The 21,061-nt window shown below is 63.8% G+C and overlaps 1 protein-coding gene across 2 annotated transcripts in view; it reads left to right on the top strand.

The window, feature by feature from the left end:
• Positions 1–21,061, top strand: part of MEGF6 (multiple EGF like domains 6) — an 85,866-nt gene that overhangs the window by 16,803 nt on the left and 48,002 nt on the right. For both annotated transcript variants that reach the window (XM_027060648.2, XM_027060647.2), the window contains exon 4: positions 1,035–1,139. In XM_027060648.2, the coding sequence (XP_026916449.2) occupies positions 1,035–1,139 (105 nt within the window). The remainder of the gene's footprint in view (positions 1–1,034; positions 1,140–21,061) is intronic.

Genomic DNA, 21,061 nt, shown 5'->3' with positions numbered 1-21,061 from the left:
CTCTCAAAATAAATAAACCGGGGCACCTGGGTGGCTCAGTCGGTTAAGCGTCCAACTCCGGCTCAGGACATGATCTCTCAGTTCGTGGGTTCGAGCCCCATGTCGGGCTCTGTGCTGACAGCTCAGAGCCTGGAGCCTGTTTCAGATTCTGTGTCTCCCTCTCTCTCTCTGACCCTCCCCCGTTCATGCTCTGTCTCTCTCTGTCTCAAAAATAAAAATAAACGTTAAAAAAATAAAAAAAAAATAAAAAAACGAACTAACATGAAGCGTAAAACACATCTGTTCCTTGGAAATCCTGAAGTCGTTTTGCGAGGCATCCGTCCAGCCTTCAGTAACAGCCATGCGTCGGGTTTTCACGTGTTTTGTTTCCAGGTCTCTTACTCCGTCCTTCTTCCTATCTACCTGTTCCTTTCCCACACAGGGAGCCTCCCTCTTCCTTGTGCGGGTGTCAAACATGCTCATTTGAAAGCCAGGCTCTGGCTCCTGTGCTCTGTCTGCCGGGGGGGGGGGGGGGGGCAGTTCTTCAGTGTTTGCTCGTGCGACCTCTTCCCTCAGCTGCTGGGGTGGGGGAGGGGTTCCTTGGAGGGCCTGTCCCCTTGGACAGGGGCAGGTCCTCAGCCAAGCCTGCAGCCTTCCTTTCAGTGGGGGGCTGTTCCCCTGCTGGCCCTGACTCCTTCCTCACCGCCTCAAGAAAGTGGGGGGGGGGGTTGCAGGCTCTGGTGGTGTTGGGCCAGTGCATGACCCAAGACAGAACAGAGCTGGACCCTGATCTGGTGGCAGGGTTGGGACTGCCGGCCCGGGAAACCTCCTCCCCTCTCCCCCCGCCCCCCCCACCAGCCAAGGTTCAAGGGCTCGGGCTTCAAGACGTAGTCTGGGCTTTGCTGTCTGTGAGGTGAGGATCTGGGTCCCATCCAGCTCCAGGCCTGGCCTTATGGGGAGACTTCAGGGACCGTCCCCAGGGTCGCTGGTGGCTGGGCTGGGGCTGCCCCTAGGCTGTGGCCCCTTCTCACACACCTTCTCTCCTCTCTCCACAGCCCGGTGCAGCGCTGGCTTCTGTTTTAACGGCGGTCACTGCGCGCCCAGCTCAGTCCAGCTGTGCCGCTGTCCCCGAGGGTTCCAGGGTCCCCGCTGTCAGTACGGTGAGTGGACGGCCGGGCATTCTCTCATCCCCTCACCCTGCTCCCTGCGGCTCATCTGAAGTTGTCGGGAGGAGGGGGGACCCTGAGACCCCCTTCCTCCCCCGATGCCTCCACACCCCTTCATCTTAGAGCCTGTCCAGTTGTGGCCTCCCCTGGAGAGATGGGAGGGACCGGCCGGGCTACTGGGCGGCCGGGAAGCGGCCCGTCCCAGGGTCTGCAAACGGCATTCCTGCCTTGCTGGAGGCTCCAGCGTCCCCAGAGATGGGGGACAGCCAGGGTCCTATCGGAGGCGACTGGTTCAGTAAAACTGGGCACAGCTGTAAAGTGACGTGTCACGAAAACCCAGCCACGCTACACGCTGTTAAATAGCAGAAACCCAACGGAGCGAATTTCAGAGATCGAATTGGCTTTAGGAATCGATTCATGAACCGGGCAGAATCCCATATAACAAGGGGGAGGGGAGCTCCCGGGGGCTACAGAAAGGAAAGGTTTTTAAAGAGAGAGAGAAAGGGCAGGAAAAAGGAGATCGTCAGCCAGGAACCCTGGCTGCAGGCAAGGGGGGCCTCCTAAGGGGAGCGGAATCTGCCGGTTTGCTTCCTTGTGCCAACCAGGGTTCCCGCGATGACCGCCCCCCCCCCCCCCCCCCGGGCTTTGAGCTGCAGTCAGGTTGGGTCTTGGGTCTACACTGCGTGGTGCCATTTTGGGGGCTGCGGCTTTCCTTTTAACATCGTGCCGTCGGGGTGCTGGGAGGGGGGTTGGGCCTTGGAGCAGACGTGCGGGTGACGGGGTTTCTGTAAGGAAGGTGAGTACAAGTGCGTGAAAACGCGTCACAGGAACCCCCGCAGACATTCATCCTAATCTCTCTGTGACGGATCAGCGAGAGCTCCCCTCTCCGGGGTTTCCTGCTCGGTCCGGGGTGCCTTCATTGAACGTGTAGCTTTCCGGGTCCTGTCGCCACGGGGCGCAGAGCCACGGCTGCCGCCGGGGGAAGTGAAATACTCCCGACGGCTTCCGGTGCTTTGAACTTGCTCCTGGTGAGTGGCTGGGGGCTTCTTTCAGGGCGTTCGTCCTGCACCATGCTTCAATGCTTCGGATGCCCAGCAGGCAGCCAGGGGGAGGGTGGGCATCAGGAAATTGTAGGGAGCAGGAGGCTCTCTGTTTATAGAGGAGACCCAGCCCTCTCTCTGGTCCCTGCATGTTCACGTGTGGTGGGTGGCCCCCCTGCTGTCCCCAGCATGGGCTGAGGGTAGGGGTCCTGGGGAGACAGGTGCCGGTAGCTGAGGGTGCTGACCATTGCACAAGCTGGCGGGTTGGTGGCTTTTCTGATACCCTCTGTCAGCTGGCAGGTTCTCTGCTCAGCCAGCTCGTCAGTCCCGCTGCTTCATGGGCTCTGTGTGCTGGGAGGACCGATGCCTGGGCCAGGGAGTGAGGCCCGCTGTCTCTCAAGCCCTCCGGGTGCTGGGGGGCCTGCCCTGTGCCCTCTAGGACCCTGAGCCCCTCTGTGGGCTGTGATCCCCCGCCCCAGGCAGGCTGGAGAAAGAGACACATCTTGGTCCTGGGGTGAGCTGGCTTTGGGGCCGTTGCTGGGTCAGGGATGTGATTTACCAAGTCGGCAGCACGGGTGCTCTGTGGTCCCTGCCGCGGGGGGAGGGCAGTGAGGGGATGCTGGAGTGTGGCCTGTCTTTGGTCACGTCCTCCAGGAAGCAGCTGGGGACACCTGCCCTGACCCCCTCAGGGCCGGCCTTCCTCCCATGCCCTGCTTCCTGTCAGCCATCAGCCACCCCCGCTCCTGGCCTGACTCTGCCCAGGTGGCCAGCTCCAAGTCTCGAGGGCTGGTGCTCTCTCTGATGAGCAGCCTCCCCCACCCAGAGACCCTGACACTTGGCCTCACGGGGCCAGGGGTGGGGGGCATGAGGCCTGCAGAGGCAGAATGGGGAGGGAGCATCGAGTGGGGGGGAGCTCAGCGTCAGCAAGTGACCCTGTGTCCATGGGAGGGGACCTGTCTGGCCAGGACACCTGCTCGGTGGGCTCAGATCCACACACGGGGTCTTAGGGAAGGGGGAGCCATGCTCACATGCCTTGTCCTCTAGCTTCCGGGCCTGGACTCTAGGCTTGGCTTTGCCTCCAGAGCAGCCCCCACTCCCTGCGTTCACATCAGGGGGCCTCTCTGGGCCTGGAGACTTGCGCCGTCTCACCGAACCCTCAGTTTGTCCACTTGGTGGAAGAGGAAACCGGGATCAGGGGGGCCACGTAGCTGGTCACGTCCCAGCAGAGCTGGGGCAATGGGTGCTTGGAACCTTCCACCGTCTTCCCGCACCAGGCTTCAGTGGGGCCCCGTCAAGACCTGCTTTGGAGAGAGGGGGCAGATCTCCAAGTCCCCACCCAGCCGTGTACACCCTGTGACCAGCCTGAGTCCTCCGGGGTAGGTCGGCTTTCCGGGAGTGGCTGGTCAGGGGTGGGACAGATGTGGCCTTCAGGAAGCAGCAGGTCCAGCTGGAGGACAGCTGCCGGGCTGCCTCACGAGGGCGCCGTCTCCTGGAAGACAGGCTGGGTGTGCAGAGCCAGCTATGCGGGGCTGGGTGAGGGCTGGGTGTGAGGGCGTGCAGGCTGGGTGTGCGCAGGTGGGTGTACAGGGCTGGGTGTGTAAAGCTGGGTATGCATAGATGGGTGTGTACGGTTGGGTGTGCATAGGGGGGTGTGCAGGGCTGGGTGTGCCCAGGTGGGTGTACAGGGCTGGGTGTGTAAAGCTGGGTATGCATAGATGCATAGATGCATAGATGGGTGTACGGCTGGGTGTGCACAGGTGGGTGTGCGGGGCTGGGTGTGTAAAGCTGGGTATGCATAGATGGGTGTGTACGGCTGGGTGTGCACAGGTGGGTGTGCAGGGCTGGGTGTGCCCAGGTGGGTGTGCGGGGCTGGGTGTGTAAAGCTGGGTATTCATAGATGGGTGTGTATGGCTGGGTGTGCACAGGTGGGTGTGCAGGGCTCGGTGTGCCCAGGTGGGTGTGCGGGGCTGGGCGTGCAAGGCTGGGTGTGCCCAGGTGGGTGTACAGGGCTGGGTGTGTAAAGCTGGGTATGCATAGATGGGTGTGTACGGCTGGGTGTGCACAGGTGGGTGTGCAGGGCTCGGTGTGCCCAGGTGGGTGTGTGGGGCTGGGCGTGCAAGGCTTGGTGTGCCCAGGTGGGTGTGTGGGCTGGCCGTGTAAAGCTGGGTGCGCACAGGTGGGTGCGTAGGGCTGGGTGTGCGAGGCTGGGTGTGCACGGTGGGTGTGCAGGGCCAGGTGGAAGGGCTGGGCCGCCTGCAGGGACAGCCCTTGTCTGTGCTGCTGCCCAAACGTCCACCAGCACCACCTTCCAGTCTCTCCTCCGTCTGGATGAGGCAGACCTGAGCCTCAGCACAGTTGGCAATATTTAACCAACCCCCCAGTTATAATTGCTTCCAGTTTTGAAAATAAAAGCCATATTTTTTTCTGGTTCCCCCCAAATTCTTTCGTTTGAACAAAAGAGAGGGGGGAGGAAAGGACCCAGCTGTGTGAATGGTGGAGCGTGGAGGGGGCGGGGCCCTAGGAAGAGCCCTCCCCCGCCTGCCCCCTCTCCCTGGGGCTGGGGGCCTCGGGGCCCCCGGTGGCTTAGCCCCTTTGTTCCACCTCCACCCGCCCCCATCCCCCCTCCAGAAGGCGGAAGGCTTTCTGCAGGAGCCAGGGGACACAAAGGGGGCCTGTGCGGGCAGAGCCTGGGGTGTGGGGCGGGGTGTGGGGGGCTGGGCCCTGGGCACCCGCAGCAGAGCCCCCACCCCACCCGGCCCAGGCCCTCTGCCGCCAGGGCCAGCTTCGTGTCCCGTAGGTGGGCCAGTGTGACCGCGCACAGCATCCTGGACCCCAGTCACTCCTTCTGTTGGGTGGGGATCAAATGGTGTTTCGTGCAAGTCCCAGGCGCCAGCGCAGGTGAGGCGCAGGGCGTCCCGGTGGAAGAGGCTTGTGGTGGGGGCGGTGCTCTCTCTCCCCAGAGGCCCGGTCTGCTGGGCGTGAGGGCCTGAGGGTAGATGACCGGCTGGCTGGGGACTGTCCCTTGTTCCTGCGGTAACTGTATGCACAGCGTGCCTGAGCTTCCGGACGGTGCTGCTCACATGTGGGCCCTCTGGTAGGGACACCCCCCAGGACTGGGGGCCTCCCCGCCCTGGGGGTGAGTTGCATGTCAGCAGAGCAGGGCCAGTAGCTGTCCCTTGTTGGGCTCCGGGGGCCCTGCAGATCCACCAGGAATGTTCTCACCAGCAGAAAACACGGCTTTGTCCCACCCCTACACCCAGCTCACAAGCGCGTGCTCCTGAGTGAGCCAGTACCTGCCGGTGACGCGAGTGCTTCCTGGCCCCGAGCATGAGGCCTTAAGGAAAAAACTGGCAAGAAACACATACATTTAGGGACACAGCTTGCTTTTGCACTGGGCGTCGTGACCGAGCCGCTGGTCATTTCTTGTGACTCGATCTCACTTGACTTCTTGGGTAAGAAGCAGACTGAGAACTCAGGCCTGGGTTATCTCTAGGTACCTTCTGGGTCCAAGAAGCTTTGGCTTTTGTTCCCTTCTGGGCCTCAGTTTCCTCACCTGTAAAATGGGTGGGTTGGGCAGGTCTCTGAGGCAGTTCTGGGACTCTGGCTCTCGGGTCCAGCTGAGCGATCAGGGCATCAGCACCGAGGCCCAACAGAGCGCAGCCCGGAGCGCTTCCTGGAGGAAGAGGGCCTGTGGACTGGGGAGGGTTTGGGGAGGTGCAGGTGGTTCAGGGTGGGCTTTCCAGGTGGAAGATAGGCTGGAGCAGAGCCGCAGAGAGGAGACAGTGAGCCAGCTTGGCCTGGAGGGCCTGGGCGGGGGCCGCAGGAGGGTCAGCCTGGAACCCCCAGGGCCCTTAGCCTCCCTCTCTGAGCTGGTGGAAGACCTGCTTCCCGGGGCCACCTGGCAGGTGCCCCTGGGGACCCAGTGAGATCTGTTGCTCTGCCCCCACGCCAACCCAGCAGGGAGAGAAGTCAGCGGTCCTGCCTGGAGCCTCTGCGCCCTGACAGTCTGCCTTCTGAGCAGGAAGCCAGCGGATGGGAGACCCCGGAGGCAGCTGTGCAGGGAAACAGAGCTGCCGAGGGTGTGGGGGCAGGAGGCAGGCCTCAAGGGCGACTCTGTTTCTAAATTGGGATGACTGATCAATGGGGAGGAAGCAGGCCCTCCCAGGCCACCCTTCCGTGCTGCCCACTGTGTCTGAGGGTGGGAGACTGACCCCCGGCCCGAGGTCCAGACACCATCAAGGGCTGCTCCTGGCCAACCTCTGTGACCAGCTCATCGAGGGGCCAGCGCTGCCCGCCTCGGAGGGGCTGGGGCCCTGGGTCAGGGTTGTCTCGTTTTGGAGGGCACGGCCTGCAGAGGCCAGGTTTCAGGACCTCTGTGGTCCTGCCACCTGCCACGGGGTTGCTGTCCTGAGGCCGGCAGCCACAGTGGCCCTACACTGGCCCGATTCCCTTGGAGGCAGCTCAGCCACTGTCCTGTGGGCGTGGCCTCGGGTTAACCTGTCCTGACCTGCCTCTGACCTTGGTCCTGGGCCACAGTTGTGGTTCCCTGCGCCGTTCCCTGCACCAGCCGTGTGGGGTGGCAGGGCCATTTGAGTCGTGCTGGCTGTCAGCATGAGGTTGCTTTCTGAGCCCAGGAGTTGGGGGGCGTCCCCTGTGGGCACCTGGCACCTTTCGCCTAAGCCAGGGACATACCTTGGCTTCCCTGGGAGGCTGCCCTCAGGCTCTAGCCTTTGAGGAGTTGGGTCCAGTTTCTGGGTCATGAGAAAACCCAGGCACGTGGGGGCCTGCCATGCGTGGCTCTCCTCCGGCTGCGGGCGGCCCGCTCTGCCCTGCTCCCCAACCCCACCACCCCCCCGGGTGGGCGGACTGGCCGTGGGCTTTGTCTTCTCCATGCACACCTGCTTTAGCTGCACCAAGCCCCTCCCTCGAAGACAGTTCCCGAAATTTCCAGAGCCCCAGTTCCCTGCAGGAGGTGGCCCTGGGCGTCTGCCCAGTGACTCTTGCTTCCTGGCACTGGGTGTGTGGGGGGGGTGGGGGGAGCCCTGCAGCCCCTGGGAGGGGAGGCCTGCTGGCTCAAATGCAGGGGTGGGTAGTGGCTTCGACTCTGCCCTCTGGCCTCGGTCCCGCTGCCCTTGACAGTCAGCTGGGCCCCATGGGTGGTCACTGCGGGTCCATCCCGCACTCGGGCCGGGCCGCATCCCTGTAGGGCCGTGTGTCTGCTCCGGGACAGTGGAGACCAACCACGTGCAGAATCGAACAGGTCTTTCAAAGCGGCTGACTCTGGGAGGGGTGTTCGTGTTCATACAGTGAATCACTTAACTACCAGGTTGGCCACCCCCCCCCCCCCCGCCCCGCCCGCCCTGCTCCAGCCAACCACAAAGGCGCCTCTGTCTTTTGGGATGACTGTGGCCTCCAGGCAGGCCTCGTGCCCAGTGGGGCTGTGGGCCCCTCCCAGGGCTGACTTCAGAGTCGGGTGGTCTTATGGTATAATTATAGCCGAGAGCCACGGGGCAACCCTCCTGGGGGTGGGCCGAGAGCTCGCCCCGGCTGTGCATTTGCTGAGTGGGCATCTCGATGGCCCCCGCCCACGTGGGGCCTACCGTCCAGGCAGAGTCGAGGCTCAGATTAGAGGACACGGCCTCCGCGCCTCCCCTCCCCGTGCTGCCCCAGGCTACAAGCCCTGCCTCATCCTCATGGGTGGTCTCCTGAAAGGACCCTGTGAACCTGCCCTTCACCCGCCTCGGCCACACTGCCCTGGCCCTCCCTCCCCAGGGTTGGCCCAGACTTTTCCGTGGAGTGCTCTTCCCTTACAAGGGCGGTCCTGGCGTGTACCCTGCGTGGGCTGGATGCTCGTCCCGTTTTACAGATGGGGACACTGAGCCCTGTCACTTCCTGAGTTGTTGGGGTCAGTGGTGACTCAGTGTAAACAGCCTCTTGCACCCACCAGGGCAGGACCGGATGCTCCTGGGGGCCCCCCACTGACTGGGGTTGAGGGACCCTGGGTGGTGTCTGGGGGTCTGTGCAGTACGGATACCCCATGTGGGCCCCAGACTGTCGTCACCTTGGGATTGACAGACTCTACTGCAGGAACTCCCTCCTGCATGTTTGGGGCCAAGGGGCCTCTCCCGGGCCTCCGGAAACTTTTCCCAGGGGGTCCGCTGGACTGTAGAGCCTGGCAGCTGCCCACTGGCCAGGAAGCAGCAGTGCCCGATGGTACGGCACCCAGCTGGCCAGGGTTGATGGCTTGGCGCTTTCTATCTGGACAGAGGAAGGGCTGGGCCGAGCTGAGCCGGGCAGGCTGCTGTCCCCCGGCCCTCAGGGACCCTGCTCCGTACAGAGGCTTCCCCTTGCCCTCCTGCACCGTTGGGTCCTTCAGACCGTCGCTGCCTCGGGCCTTCTCCGCCAGTAGAGGGGAGCTAGAGCTGGGGAGGCCTCCGTGGTGGGCCCAGGCGGGTGCCCACTCCAGGAGGGGCGGAAAGATGAGCTTTCAGGTCGGGACAGTTAGCTGGAGGGGGCCGGGGATGCTAGTGCGAGATGGGGGGTGGTCCTTGCATTTGGGGAGCTCTCAGGCTGGACACGGGAGAGAACGTCTCCGCACAGGTGAGGATGGGCACCTGTGAAAGGAACTTGCGTAGGAGGCCATGGGGGTCCTCCCTCCACCCCCCCGTGAGGACCCCCATGCAGGAAGGGGCACCTCCCGAGTGAGCTCCCCGCCGTGCTGGGCCCCTTCTCGCTGCCCCAGAAATCTGCCCCTGTGGGGGCTTCTGTGGCTCCGCAGAGGCTTTGGGGTTTGAATTCCTGCAGAGTTCCTGCCTCGTGCAGCCCTGCGCTCAGGAGCCCTTTCTGGGCCCGGTGCTGCCTCCTTAGCGGTTGTGCCCCTCGGCCGCCACGTCCCTGTCTGCAATCCCAGCAGTGCCCCGAGACTGTGGGGGGAGGGCCTGGGCGGTGAGCACAGCAGGTCCGGGTGGGCCCGGACCCCCGGCTATTTTCAGGGCTCTTGGAGAGCGCCTCAGCCTCCTGTCTACCCCATCCCCCCAGGCGCTGGCCGCCCACCTGCCAAGCGCTGGCCTCCCAGCGCTGTTCCGGGGGCAAATTCCAGGAAATGTGCTGATTGCTCGTTTTCAGGATTCCTGGGGCTCGTGCCTGCCTCCCCATCTCGGCAGGATAATTAACGAGGGGTCTGCAAGCAGGGAGCTGGCCTCGGCATCCCGGAATCTGCTCTCGGGTCTTGGCGGCTCCAGGCATTCCAGAGCAGGGCCTGGCCCTCTGTGCCCGGGTCGAAGTGGGGCCTGGGCAGCATCGCGCAGAGCCAGGCCAGCTGACAACAGGGCAGCTACCGCAGGAGGAGGGGGTGGTGGCCAAGGGTGCCGACGTCCTGCCAGACCGGCCTCCGGCCAGCACCGGGTGCACGGGAGCCCCTGCCCCGGTCAGTCTCTCTGGCCAGCATCTCCGCTGGGAGCCCCGGGTACCGGGGAGGTCACCCCGCCATTTGGGGCCAGGGCGAGATGAACCTGTGCGTTAGCCTTCCGTTGTGGGGCCCTCTACAGCCAGCCCCGCACTCAGAGGTCTCTGGAGGGAGGAGGCCGCATCCCCACCGAGCCCCGTGCTGCTGCCCGTCCTGCTGTGGGCTGGGTTTCTGCAGAGCCAGTCTCGAGGCCAGTCCGGAGCAGGAAGGAGTGCAGGCGCCCCACGCGTCCGTCCGTGCTCTCCCCAGTGGATGCGGCCGCCTTGACTTGGGGACTCTCGACCCTGAGCAAACTACGGTACGTGTGGGTGGGTGCGGGCCTGTGAGCCCCTGGGGCAGAGAAGCCCGGCGGACCTGTGGCCACTTGGTTTAACTGGGAATTTGGGAAGATTCTTGGACACCGCACACCCGGGTGCTTAGCCCCAGCTCCCAGCTGGGGATTATGTCCCGGACTCGGTGGCCCCACAGACAGAAGGGGCGTGACACCCGGCGGAGTACCCCCGCCTTCACTCTTCCAGCCCCCTGGGGTAGCCCAACGCCCCCCCCCCCGCCCCCCCCCCGCCGGCATGGCCCTGGCTGTCAGACGGGCTGGCTCTGCGCTCCTCCTTCCCTTCCCAAGGCCTGGCAGGGCCTTTTCTGCTCAGGGGAAAGGAAGGGCGAGTTTTGGCAAACCTGTGACACGACTTGTTTGTCAGGAAAGGCGAGCTCACACCTTGTCCTGCAAGCATCACCCTCCTAGCCAGGTGGGCGCGGCCACACGTCCCCATTTGCGCTGTGGCTGCGTCCTGGCGGGCACGCGGGGCGGACGGCTCTGCCCGATGCTGGCTGGGTTTGGGCGCCTGTCGCAAGCTAGGCGAGACAGCCTCTGGAGAAGGGCCAGCGGTTTGTGTGAGCACTGAGGCCGCGGGGCCTTTCTGCTCTCCCGGGGGACTCGGGATCCAGTACCGGGGACCCAGATTCGCCCTGGAAGTCAGAGTGGCCGGGCTGGGAGCTGAGGTCTCCTGAGCGCCTCCTTCAGGGCCGTGGGCACAGGCCGGTGGGCCCAGCCCCAGAATTCTGGCTCCCTGTCCTGGTTTCCCTCACCTGCTGGGGACCGCCATCACTTTAGGGTCTCTGTGCCTGTGCCCAGTGCTGGCCTGTTCACCCCCAGCCCTCTCTGGCTGGATTTGCCCCCCTCCGGGGCTGTCTTTCGGACTGAGGGTGGGGCAGGCTGGGACATGGATTCAGGCTGGCTCTGGGCTGCGTCCAGGACCTGGACACCTCCCCGGAGCTGCTGCCTTCCGGGGCGGGCATTTCTGGCCACTCCCAGGTGGATGAGGACCCCCTAGAAGGTGGGAGGTGGTCCTGGGGAGGAGGTGGCCGGGATGGGGTGGCTGGTCCTGGCACAGTCCTTGGCACTGGGCACCAGACCCATGCAAGGACCTCTCCCTCCAGCCCCCAGGGGGAGAACTCGTCCACTGGTGGGCATGTCTGGAACTCACACAGCCTGTCCCTAATTTGAGCTGCATACGAGGTCACCGCCCTCGGGACGGCCCTGCAGAGGCTATGGGACTAGGGAGCCGGGACGTGATACTCTGCTGGGTGCTCACACTGCTCTGTGAGTCCTCTGATGTCGACACAGCCCCACCTCACTTTGTAGGTGGGGACACTGAGGTTCCCGAGGGGTGGTGTTCAGAGGCAGTGACTGTCTCCCTGTCTGTCCTTCCTCGGGGTCACTGGGTGCAGGGCTGAGCTGGGCAGTCTGTTCGTTGCTTGGCTGAGCTGTGGTGCCAGGCGTGGACACGGGATGGGTGCAGGCCGTGCTGGCTGCTCTGCCCACAGCCTCCCGGGCCCTCCCATCTCCTGTGCCCTGCGTTCTGGTCTGAGGGGGAAGGTGCCAAGGTTTCTGGCCCTTGGGTGTGTGGGACTGGGAGATGCCCCACCTTGGCCCAGCCGGCCCCGGATGCACCTGCTGGGCCCAGAGCTGTCACAAAGAGCCTGGCGAGTCCACCTGGGAAGCCTCAGATCATGCAAGGAGGGTCTTGGGCAGTGTGGCCCCCGTGGCTTGGGGGCCCAGGCTGGCTACCTCCGCTAGCCCTTGGAGGCCACAGACACTGCTCCCCGCGGGCGTGGGCAGAGCACACGTGGACGGCATCGGGGTGACGGGGCCCAGCCTGGGCGGGACTGTCTTTGGGAGCCTTGTGAGCGCCTGCTCATCCTGCAGCGAACATGGTTTCATTTCCTGTTTCCCAGCCGCAGCCAGGCTGGGGCACTGGGGGTGGCCCGGGTGGGGCTGCAGAAGGTACCTGCCCTGCTCCTGGCGGTGAGTGTGGACGAGCTGAACCTGCCCGTTTCCGAGGCCAGGCTCCAGGAAGGGGCAGTCAGGCCCTCAGCGTTGGGCAGCTGCCTGGGCCCACCTGGCTGTCCCAGAGCAGGAGTGTCTCCCCGGGTGGGTGGGGACTTGGATCCCCTCAGAGGCTTCGGGATGGTGCTTGTGCTGGGAGGCTGCCTTGACCTGCGAACTCAGGGATCGGAGGCAGCCGGACACTGGCCCCAGCCCCTCCTTTCACAGGTTGGACTGTGTTCCGAAGCATGTGTGGCTGTGGCACCTCCCTGTGTGTTCTGGAGGGCGGTCGCCAGGCTGAGGCCCTGCTGGGCTTTCTGTGGGCTGTGTGAATGAATGAATGAATGCATGAATGAATGAATGAACGAATGAACAAATGAATGAACAAATGAGTGAATGAACGAATGACTGAATGATATGGGTGATCTGGCTCTGTGGGCTATGTGAATGAATGAATGAATGAACGAATGTATGAACGAACGAATGAATGAACGAACGAATGACTGAATGATATGGGTGATCTGGCTCTCTGTGGGCTGTGTGAATGAATGAATGAACAAACGAACGAATGAATGAACAAATGAACGGACGAATGAACGAACGAATGAATGATATGCGTGATCTGGCTCTCTGTGGGGTGTGTGAATGAACGAACGAACGAATGAACGAATGAATGAATGATATGGGTGATCTGGCTCTCTGTGGGCTGTGTGAATGAATGAACGAACAAACGAATTAATGAACGAACAAATGAATGAATGAATGATATGGGTGATCTGGCTCTCTGTGGGCTGTGTGAATGAATGAATGAATGAATGAACAAACGAACGAATGAATGAACAAATGAACGGGCGAATGAATGAATGAACGAATGAATGAATGATATGGGTGATCTGGCTCTCTGTGGGCTGTGTGAATGAATGAATGAATGAATGAATGAACGAATGAGTGATACGGGTGATTTGTAGCCAGGCCCACCTACAAACCTTCCGGCAACCTGTTCCTTTCTTTGGGCCGCGCTGGGATGGGCAGCTCTCCGGGAGCCTGGAAGGTGGTGGGGGCCCTGAGGGGTGGTGGGTGGGGTGGGGTTCCTGCCAGGAAGACGTTACCTTGGGGGCCCCGGCGCCCAGGCCTGGTGGGACTTGAGGCCAGGCAGCTGGCCCTGTGCACCCAGCGGTGTGCCCCTGGGCTTCACCCCACGCGAGGCAGATGTCCACAGAAGGCCAGGTCGTGTCCCAAACCATCGTCCATGCTGACCTCTGCCCTCAGTGGGCACTGGGCTCTGCGGGTGGGGTGGGCAAGGCCCAGAGGCTGGCTGGGGGGTGACCCTTGCAAATGGGTCCCTCAGCCCCGGGCCAGCCAGCGGTGCCCCCGGGGCTGCCCAGCCCTGCCACCCTTTCCAGAGTGTGGCCCGGGCAGCGGGAAGGCACAGAGAGGGTTAGGGCCACAGACCCCTTCCGGGCGGGGTCTCCTGCCCCCGCCTTTCCCGGCCTGGGTGGTCAGGGTGGGGCACTGGCGCCCCCTGGTGGCGACGAGAAGCCAGAGCAGGTGCACCAGGCTGCCTGGGAACTCATTTCCTCAGCTGCTTCTGAGCCAGCCCAGCCCCGTGACGCCTGGTGTCACCCGGTGTCCCCTCTGACAGCTGCTGAGGCCTGAGGGATACCGTGGGAAGAAGAAGATGAGACCCAGACCGGTCCTGGGCAAGAAAGGGGAGGGACGGCCTGGGAGCCCCAGGGAAAGGGGGCTCGCGTCCTGGGGGCAGATAATAGGAGACACGGGAACGATTTCTGATTTCAGGAGTGGCAGGTGTGAGGGTCGAGCCAGGAGGAGGGATGTAAGTGTCTGGGGGCTGCATTGGTGGGGATGGCGGGGGCTCTGAGGGCTTAAGTACATGCCCCAGACATGAGTGTGAAGGCCTGGCTGGTCCAGGTGGGGGACACGGCCAGCACAGGGCCCAGCCAGGCAGGGGCCGGGTCCCAGGGGTTTGTTTCCGCCGGGACTGCTGAGGGCTCTAAGTCGGGGGTGGGGGTGGAGGGGCAGACTTGTGTTTCAGGGACCACCCGAGGCTCCAAGGCCAGAAGCCCGGGTAGCTGTGGTGGCTCATGCTGGGACGGCCGGTGGCCAGAGGGACATCAGGCCAGGGCAGAGAGGCGGGGCTGGCAGGGAGGGGAGAGGAGGCCGCCGGTGGGTACAGGCCAGGGGCGGGTGCTGCTAGCCTGGGGCTCCGTGTGCAGTGTGAGGGCAAGAGGTGTCTCCCGGGATCTGGTCTGAGAGGTGGGGGGCATAGCGGCCCCTTTCCCGCAACTGCAAAGACCGGGGCGGGTGCAGGCTGGCGGGCACTTGGAGCCTCTGTGCCGGGAGCCGCAGGTATGGCCGGGAGGTGCCCCCGGGCCCTGGGGGTGGGGCGTGGACACTGCAGGGCCCGAGGCTCCAGACACCGAGGTGGCAGCACCATCCTTTCCCGTGTGTGTTCCTATCTGTGGGTTGGGCCTTTGAGGGCCTCTTGGATTCTAAGCCCCGAACCCCAGCCTCATCCCCTCTGCAGGCATCCGGGGACCCAGAGGAGGGCTCTTTTTGGAAAACTGAGCATTTGCACCCAAATCCCAAGTGAGATAATCATCACCTTTAATCTTCCAGGAAACCCTCTTCCAACGAATGTTTGTTGGCTTTCCCTGTGGACCAGGCGCTGCTGGGGGCAGTCCCGGGGGGTGGGGTGCAGGGTGCGGGCGTGCAGTCACCAGAGGACCTGGTCCCGGGTGAGCAGCCACTCTGTGGGTTGGTTCTGTGCTCCTCTGCACTAACTTCGTCCATCTGTCTGTCCGCCTGTTGGATCCCATAGCTTTGGGGTGCCTGCCGGGACCAAGCACTGGGCTCAACGCTGGGCCTGTAGGGACTCGCCCTCAAGGTCTCCGGTGACCTCCAGAGAGACAGTCATGAAGCTCGGGGGAGATGAGTATCTGCTGAGGGTGTGGGCAGGTAGGACAGCCACTTGCGGAGGCGCGGGTGACATATGTGTGTGTCTAGGGGCCCGGGCTGTGCAGAGGGCTGAGCCGGCCTGCAGAGTGGGCGGCCCCCAGGGAAGTGACCCTCGTGTGGGCTAAGAAGGAGCGTAGATGGAGGCCGGCGGTGCAGAGGTCCGCAGTGGGCAGTGGGATGCTTCTCTGGGGAAGCTTGTGGGGAGCGGCCTGCCTGCCCGGCGGGGTAAGTCCTGAAAGGGGCCCCCTCCTCCCCTCTGCTGGAGTGGCCGCTGCTGCCCTGGATGGATGGGGTGGGCCTGGCCGGGGGGGGGGGGGGCTCCTGGGGTCTCACACCAGGGAGGTGTGATGGGCATTCAGGCGTGGAGCAGGGTGTCAGAGCCCAGCTTTGTGCGTTGGTGGGGGGGGGGAGGCTGGGCTCCCAGCGAGGCCTTGAACTCTGCTTCGGGAAAGAATGGAGACGTGCCGGGCCCCCTCCCCTCCCCCCCCGCCCCCCCCCCCCCCCCCCGGTCCTTCCTGATCTTGGCCTGGAAACTGAGCGAGATGCAGAGAGGGTGTCACATCCTGTTGTCCAGACCAGAGGGTGGACGCCTTGTGGCGGGGCCGCCAGGGCCTCTGGGTTGTGCCGCTCGGGTCTCAACCATGCAGGGGATTAGATTGGCTGTGGGTGGACTGGATGTGAGTCCGGAAGTCCAGGTTCTTGGGACACAGAGAGACATGTGCACTCACACGTGCACAGTGCAGACACACATGCACACACGTGTGCACAATACAGGCACGCACACACAATGCACACGCGCACACACACAGAAGAGTGTGCATGGCTCGGCCCACACCAGCCCTTCCTAAGCGTCGCTCCTGCTGTGGGTGTGGCTGGAGCCCCCGAAGCAGTGAGCTGTTTCGGGAAGGCGCTGCGGGGGAGGGGGGGGCAGAGGGGAGACCTGGACATTGGGGGAGCCGAGGAATGTTCTTGGCTCCCTTCTGGGCCTTTTACATTTTGTCTTGTTTTCTGGGAAACAAATGGAAAAAAAAAAAAGCCCCATTCCCACATATTTGAAGGCTGATTTGTATAAACAGACCAAACCCGATAAGTTTCAGAGTAAACAGAGAAACTCTGTCTGAAGTCGGGAAAGGCAGTCCTGTGTCCTGGGCTGATGGCAGGAGGTGATGGAGCCCTTCTGGTCCAGCCGCGGGTGGACCTGCTTCCTGAACTGTGCCTGCTGGGGGGCCCGCTGGGGGGCCTGCTGGGGAGCCTTCAGGGCCCCTCGTCGCCAACTCTGCCTGGACCTGCACCCCATGTCACACCTCCAGGCCCCTCTGGGACTGGCAGCCGAGTGCGATCAGCCCTGTGCCTCGACGGGGCCAGGCCCCCAGAGCTCCACTTGGAGCTCGAATTTCCTTGTTCTGCCGCCTTCGCGGCTGGAGCCGGTGGCAGCCTCTGCCTGGTGGGACTGTGCCCACCTCCCCATGCGAAGGCGGTCTCCTGCCGGGTGGGCCTCTTCCTCCACGACCCCTCTGCTTTGCAGAGACAGGGTGTATTCAGCAGCTGCTTCTGAGAACTTGCCGCCTCACCTGATCCCGGGCCACCTCTGTGCCTGGACCCAGGGACACGGGGACCGAGAGCTGGGTCCTCTGGGAGAGGCCCCAAAGAGGGAGAATGCAGCACCCCACTCCTGACCTGTCCCTACAACCTTCTTCCAGAGGGGACTGCCAGGTGACCCTGGAAATCCAGAGCGGGTGAGGCCTGTCCGACCATTTCTAGGCGACCCACTCTTGGTTTCCCTGGTTGCCCTGGAAACCACAGACGGGGAGGGTGTTGATGGGACCCCCTTCCCCCCGGCCTCTCTGGCCCTGGGAAGGACTCCCTTGACCCTGGAGCTTTCCTGGCCGCCCAGGCTGTCCTCTTGGAAAACCACGTGAACAGCTGAGCATCCTTAAACACTGATCGCTGAGTGAAGGAAGCGTGTCCAAAAAGGCCCCACGGTGTATGGTTCCAGCTGGAGGGCTGACTGGAAAAGACACAGCCAGGGAGGCAGCGCAGAGATCGGTGGTTGCCGGGGCTGGGGGGCGGGGGGGGACAGGTGGGCAGGTGGGGAGCCGGGAGACGTTTAGGGCAGCGAAGCTACTTAATGTGACACTGTCACACGTTCGTCAGACCCCCGGAATGCCCAACACCGAGAGCGGCCCTCGCGTAAGCCGTGGGCTTAGTTACAGATGCTTCGTCAGTCCCGCCCACGTGGGGGTGAATGTGCCGCGAAGGCAGGGAGTTGGTAACGGGGACCCTGTGTCCGCAGAGAAGGCAGCGGGTGAAGTCCTTGCACTTCCTGCTCGATTTTTCCACGGAACCTAGAACTTCTGTGAAGAATAAAATTTCTTAATTCATCACAAGGTGACGCAGGAGCCCAGCCTTGGTGGCCGTCAGGACTGGCCGTGCCCGACCCCGCCCCGAGAGCGCCTGCCCGCTCCTGAGATCAGGGCGGCTTCCTCGCTTTCTTTCTGTGCCTTCTTGGCATCTTGCTCCGTGTGCCTCCGGATGCCTCATTTCCTTTGTCTCCCGAGGACGAGGACGGCTCGATGGTTCCCGTCTCTGCCTGGTCCCCCTGCCGCACCCCTGCTCACAGCCATTGGGCCTCTAATTGCCGTTGTTACAAATGATTGTAACGTGATATTTCAACGGTCAAATGTGGAGGCGCCTGGTGTGAATTTAATTCCATCCGGCAAAACGCTTTTGGACCTGCCAGTTACCATGGCAACCCCATGAAATGTGTGTGGTGTTTTCTGCCCCCAGGGAGCTCACAGTCTCCTTGGACCCAGGGCGTGGAGTTCGATCTGGAAACTGGCTAGCAGGTCACACACAGAAACTCCCGGGTTACCCGTGGACCCTTGATCCATTCTGTCCCTGGAACTGCCGGCCGGGTGGGGCAGGGAGAGGACCCCGAGTGGACCCCTGGATGGCCCGTCAGCACAGCCAGAATCATGCGGTGCCGGGGTCAGGGAGGGCTGCTCTGTCTGTGACAGGCTGAGCCCACCCCGAAGTGGGGCCTGCAGCCAAGACCCCTTCCCTGGGCAGTGATGGGACAGGTTTTTGAGATCCTCAGGATAACTGTTTCCTCGCCGGGGGGCGGGGGTGGGTCTGCCTTTGGCTGCCCGCCTGGTCCCTGCCCTACCTGGTGCACGCTTCCCCCCAGGGAATGTGGCCCGGGAGCGTCTGGGACGAGCCGAGGCGAGTGCCTGGTGGCAGCCGTGCCGGGAGAATGTGGGTGAGCCCGGAGATGTTCTGTGCCGCCCGTGGGCTCTCCGCATTTCCATCATAGGCCCTCGCAGCCATGGAGAAGGCTCCGGGTCTAGCTGTTGTGGGCCTGGGTCCCAGTCTGGGCCCTGGGGCTGTGTGACCACAGGCTTTCATTTTTGACCTGAATGGAATTGAACACTGGCCGGGGGCCTCTGTTCCTTCGAGGGGCCCCTCGGGCATCCCCTTCCTGCCCTCCGGTGCCTGCATCGCTCTCCCCAATTCAGAGACGAGGAAGCAGAGGCCCAGAGGGTTTTTGCGACGGGCCACGTTCACCCAGTGGCTGGAGGCTCGGGCAGCCCGGACCTTTGCCTGCGGGACCTGAGCCCTACTTTCGGGCACTGCCTCCCCCAGCTTCTGGGGGTGGACGTGCAGAAGGGGCCTCTTTCAGCCTCGGGCATCTGAGCAGGGGCCTGGCTGCAGCGGTGGGTGTGGTGTCCCGTCAGCCGAGGAACACGGCTCTTGGAAGAGGCCCCGGGAACTTCCGTTTCTTCGGCCTCAGGAGGGAGCGTGGCCCTGCCGCCACCTGGTTTCGGCCCAGTGACCCTGATTCTGGCCTCCTGGCCTCCAGAACTGTGTGAGAGAGTACATTACGGTTGTTTGAGCCCCCAGTCTGTGGCCCTCTGTCCCAGCAGCCCCAGGACACTATGCCACCACCTGTTGCCACGGCTGGGACACCTTGCCTGACTCCGGGTGAATTTCTGCTCTCCTGGGTCAAAGCCAAGTCCCCGTCTACAGCTTTGCCCCGACAGAGCCACCAGGGGCCCGGTGACCTGGCCTCCCCCTCGGCCCTGCCCGGCCCTCCTGGCACCGTCACGGGGGTCCCCGCAGGCCTGTCGCTGCTCTGCGGGCTCCTGTCAGCGGCTGTCCCCAAGGCTGGTTTGGGGCCCCCACAGGGGCCTTGCATCACCTGTCTTGGGGGCCGGGACGTCCTGTCCTAGACACTCAGTAGGGTGCATGGCAAAGGGGGGGTCCCCGGGGCGGGGCAGGGTGCATACGCCCAGCCCCACCCTGTGCGGGCTCCTGGGGCACGCCCGAGCCCGTTCCGGCCGGGGTGCCGAGCAGGCACGTGGGCCCGAGGAGCAGGCTTACACAGGGAGCCCCAGTGTCCTGTCTCCCCTGACGGAAGGAGGGGCCGGCTGGGCTCTGGGGGTGGAACGTTCCTGGGGAGTTAGGGAGGGCAGGCCCCGGCCGTGTGTCCTGCCCAGAGAGGGGGTTCCCTCAGCGTTCAGGCACGCTGGCTGTGGGGCTGGCCCGGGCACCCCTCTTCCCGGACGTTGAACCTCCCGTCCTTCCTCGGGGCACAGGTACCTTTCCAGGCCCCTCACCCAGTGCCCTTTGTGAAGTGGGAGCATGAGACCAGCCCCCCTGAACCTGTAGGTCCTGAGCCTTGCGTGGCGACTCCGGTGCAGCCAGCTTATATCAGCCCTCTCGGCAGAGATGTGGGGAACAGCCCTGGCCTGTCCGGGTGACACCTGGCTGCAGGGAGGGAGGGTTCTTGGCCTCCTTGGCAGGCAGGGCCTCATAAATCCTGGCTGCTAACAGGTTGCCCGAGGCCTGGTGGGCCGGCGGGATGAGGGCTAGCTGTGCCCACGGACCCAAGGCCCAGCCGAGTCCGGCACCCCGCGGGCTTCCGTGGCCTTCTTCTGGGTGCTGTCAGCCTTCAGTGAAGAATTTAAAGGCCCCGGGCCCCGGCGGGTGCCTCACGTAGTTGTTTTCTGGCGGGAAACCCGAGGCTGGTTTGTGGCCGGCGGGTCGTCGAGGCCGCTACCCTGCCCTGCCCGCCTGGAGCGCTCGAGGCCTGTCCTGACAGAAAGCCTGGCTCAGAGGGTTGCTTCCTGTCCTGCGGGGGAGACGGGGGAAGGCACGTGTAGGGGGAGGGCAAGGGCCAGTGTGCTGCAGGACCCTGGGGGCTCCCCCCGGCTCAGAGATAGCCTGTGACCCCCGAGGTCCACTCGGGTGTGGGGGGCTCGCGTTCACGGGGCGCCTGCCCCGTGCGGGTGGGCGGCTGTCACTGCCACTGCAGTGGGATGGCCTTGCCGTGTGGCAGGCGGCCTCTCCTCACCTGCTTCCTGCCTGGGGGCCCTGTGGCCCAGGCCAGCCCCGTCCTCACCTCACCTCACCTCCCCTCACGGTCGACCTGAGAGGCCCGTGGCTGTCCCCAGGCTGCTGGCGGACGGGCGGGGAGGGCACGCGGGCCGTGGGGCGTGGGCCCCTCTGGTTCCCCAGAGGGTGGCAAAGGGACAGCTGCCGGGGACTCCTCGCTCTGTGGGGCCTGGTCGCCCGCCAGCTGCACTGGCAGGGCCTTCGGAGGAGCGCTCGTCCGGCGGGGATGCCGCTGGCTACTTAGGACGTTTGCAGAGTTGCTGGCGCTCGAGCAAGGGCCCCGCGGCCGGGCCAGAGCCTGCCTGGAGCCGAGGCCCTACCCCAATTCGTGCTGCACCGCCCCCTGGAGACGCGTGGTGGGGGGTCCAGTTGGAGGAGGGCTTTCTGGTTGTTGTCCTTGAGGTGAACTTCACATAACGCGGACCTGACCCTTTTAAAGTGATTCCAGCACGTTCAGGCTCCTGTGCTCCCTGGCACGCCTACCTGGTTCACGACATTTTCATCACCCGAGGGGAGACCCCCGTGCCCGGCAGCCAGCCCCTCCTCACCTCGCCCAGAACCGCCCCCCCCCCCCCCCGCCTGGCTTCTGTCCCTGAGGGCAGTGTTTCTAGCCTCTTCCGCGTGTCAGCTCCTGGTCTGTCCCTGTAGCTGAGTACTAGTTCCCCCGCGGGGAGAGTACTAGTTCCCCCGCGGGGACAGCACGGTTTATTGTCTGTTT

This window comes from Acinonyx jubatus, chromosome C1, assembly GCF_027475565.1.
Source record: "Acinonyx jubatus isolate Ajub_Pintada_27869175 chromosome C1, VMU_Ajub_asm_v1.0, whole genome shotgun sequence".
Classification (NCBI taxonomy): Eukaryota; Metazoa; Chordata; class Mammalia; order Carnivora; family Felidae; genus Acinonyx; species Acinonyx jubatus.
The sequence above is the reverse complement of the archived record's forward strand: the minus strand, read 5'-3'. Positions and strand labels throughout refer to the sequence as shown.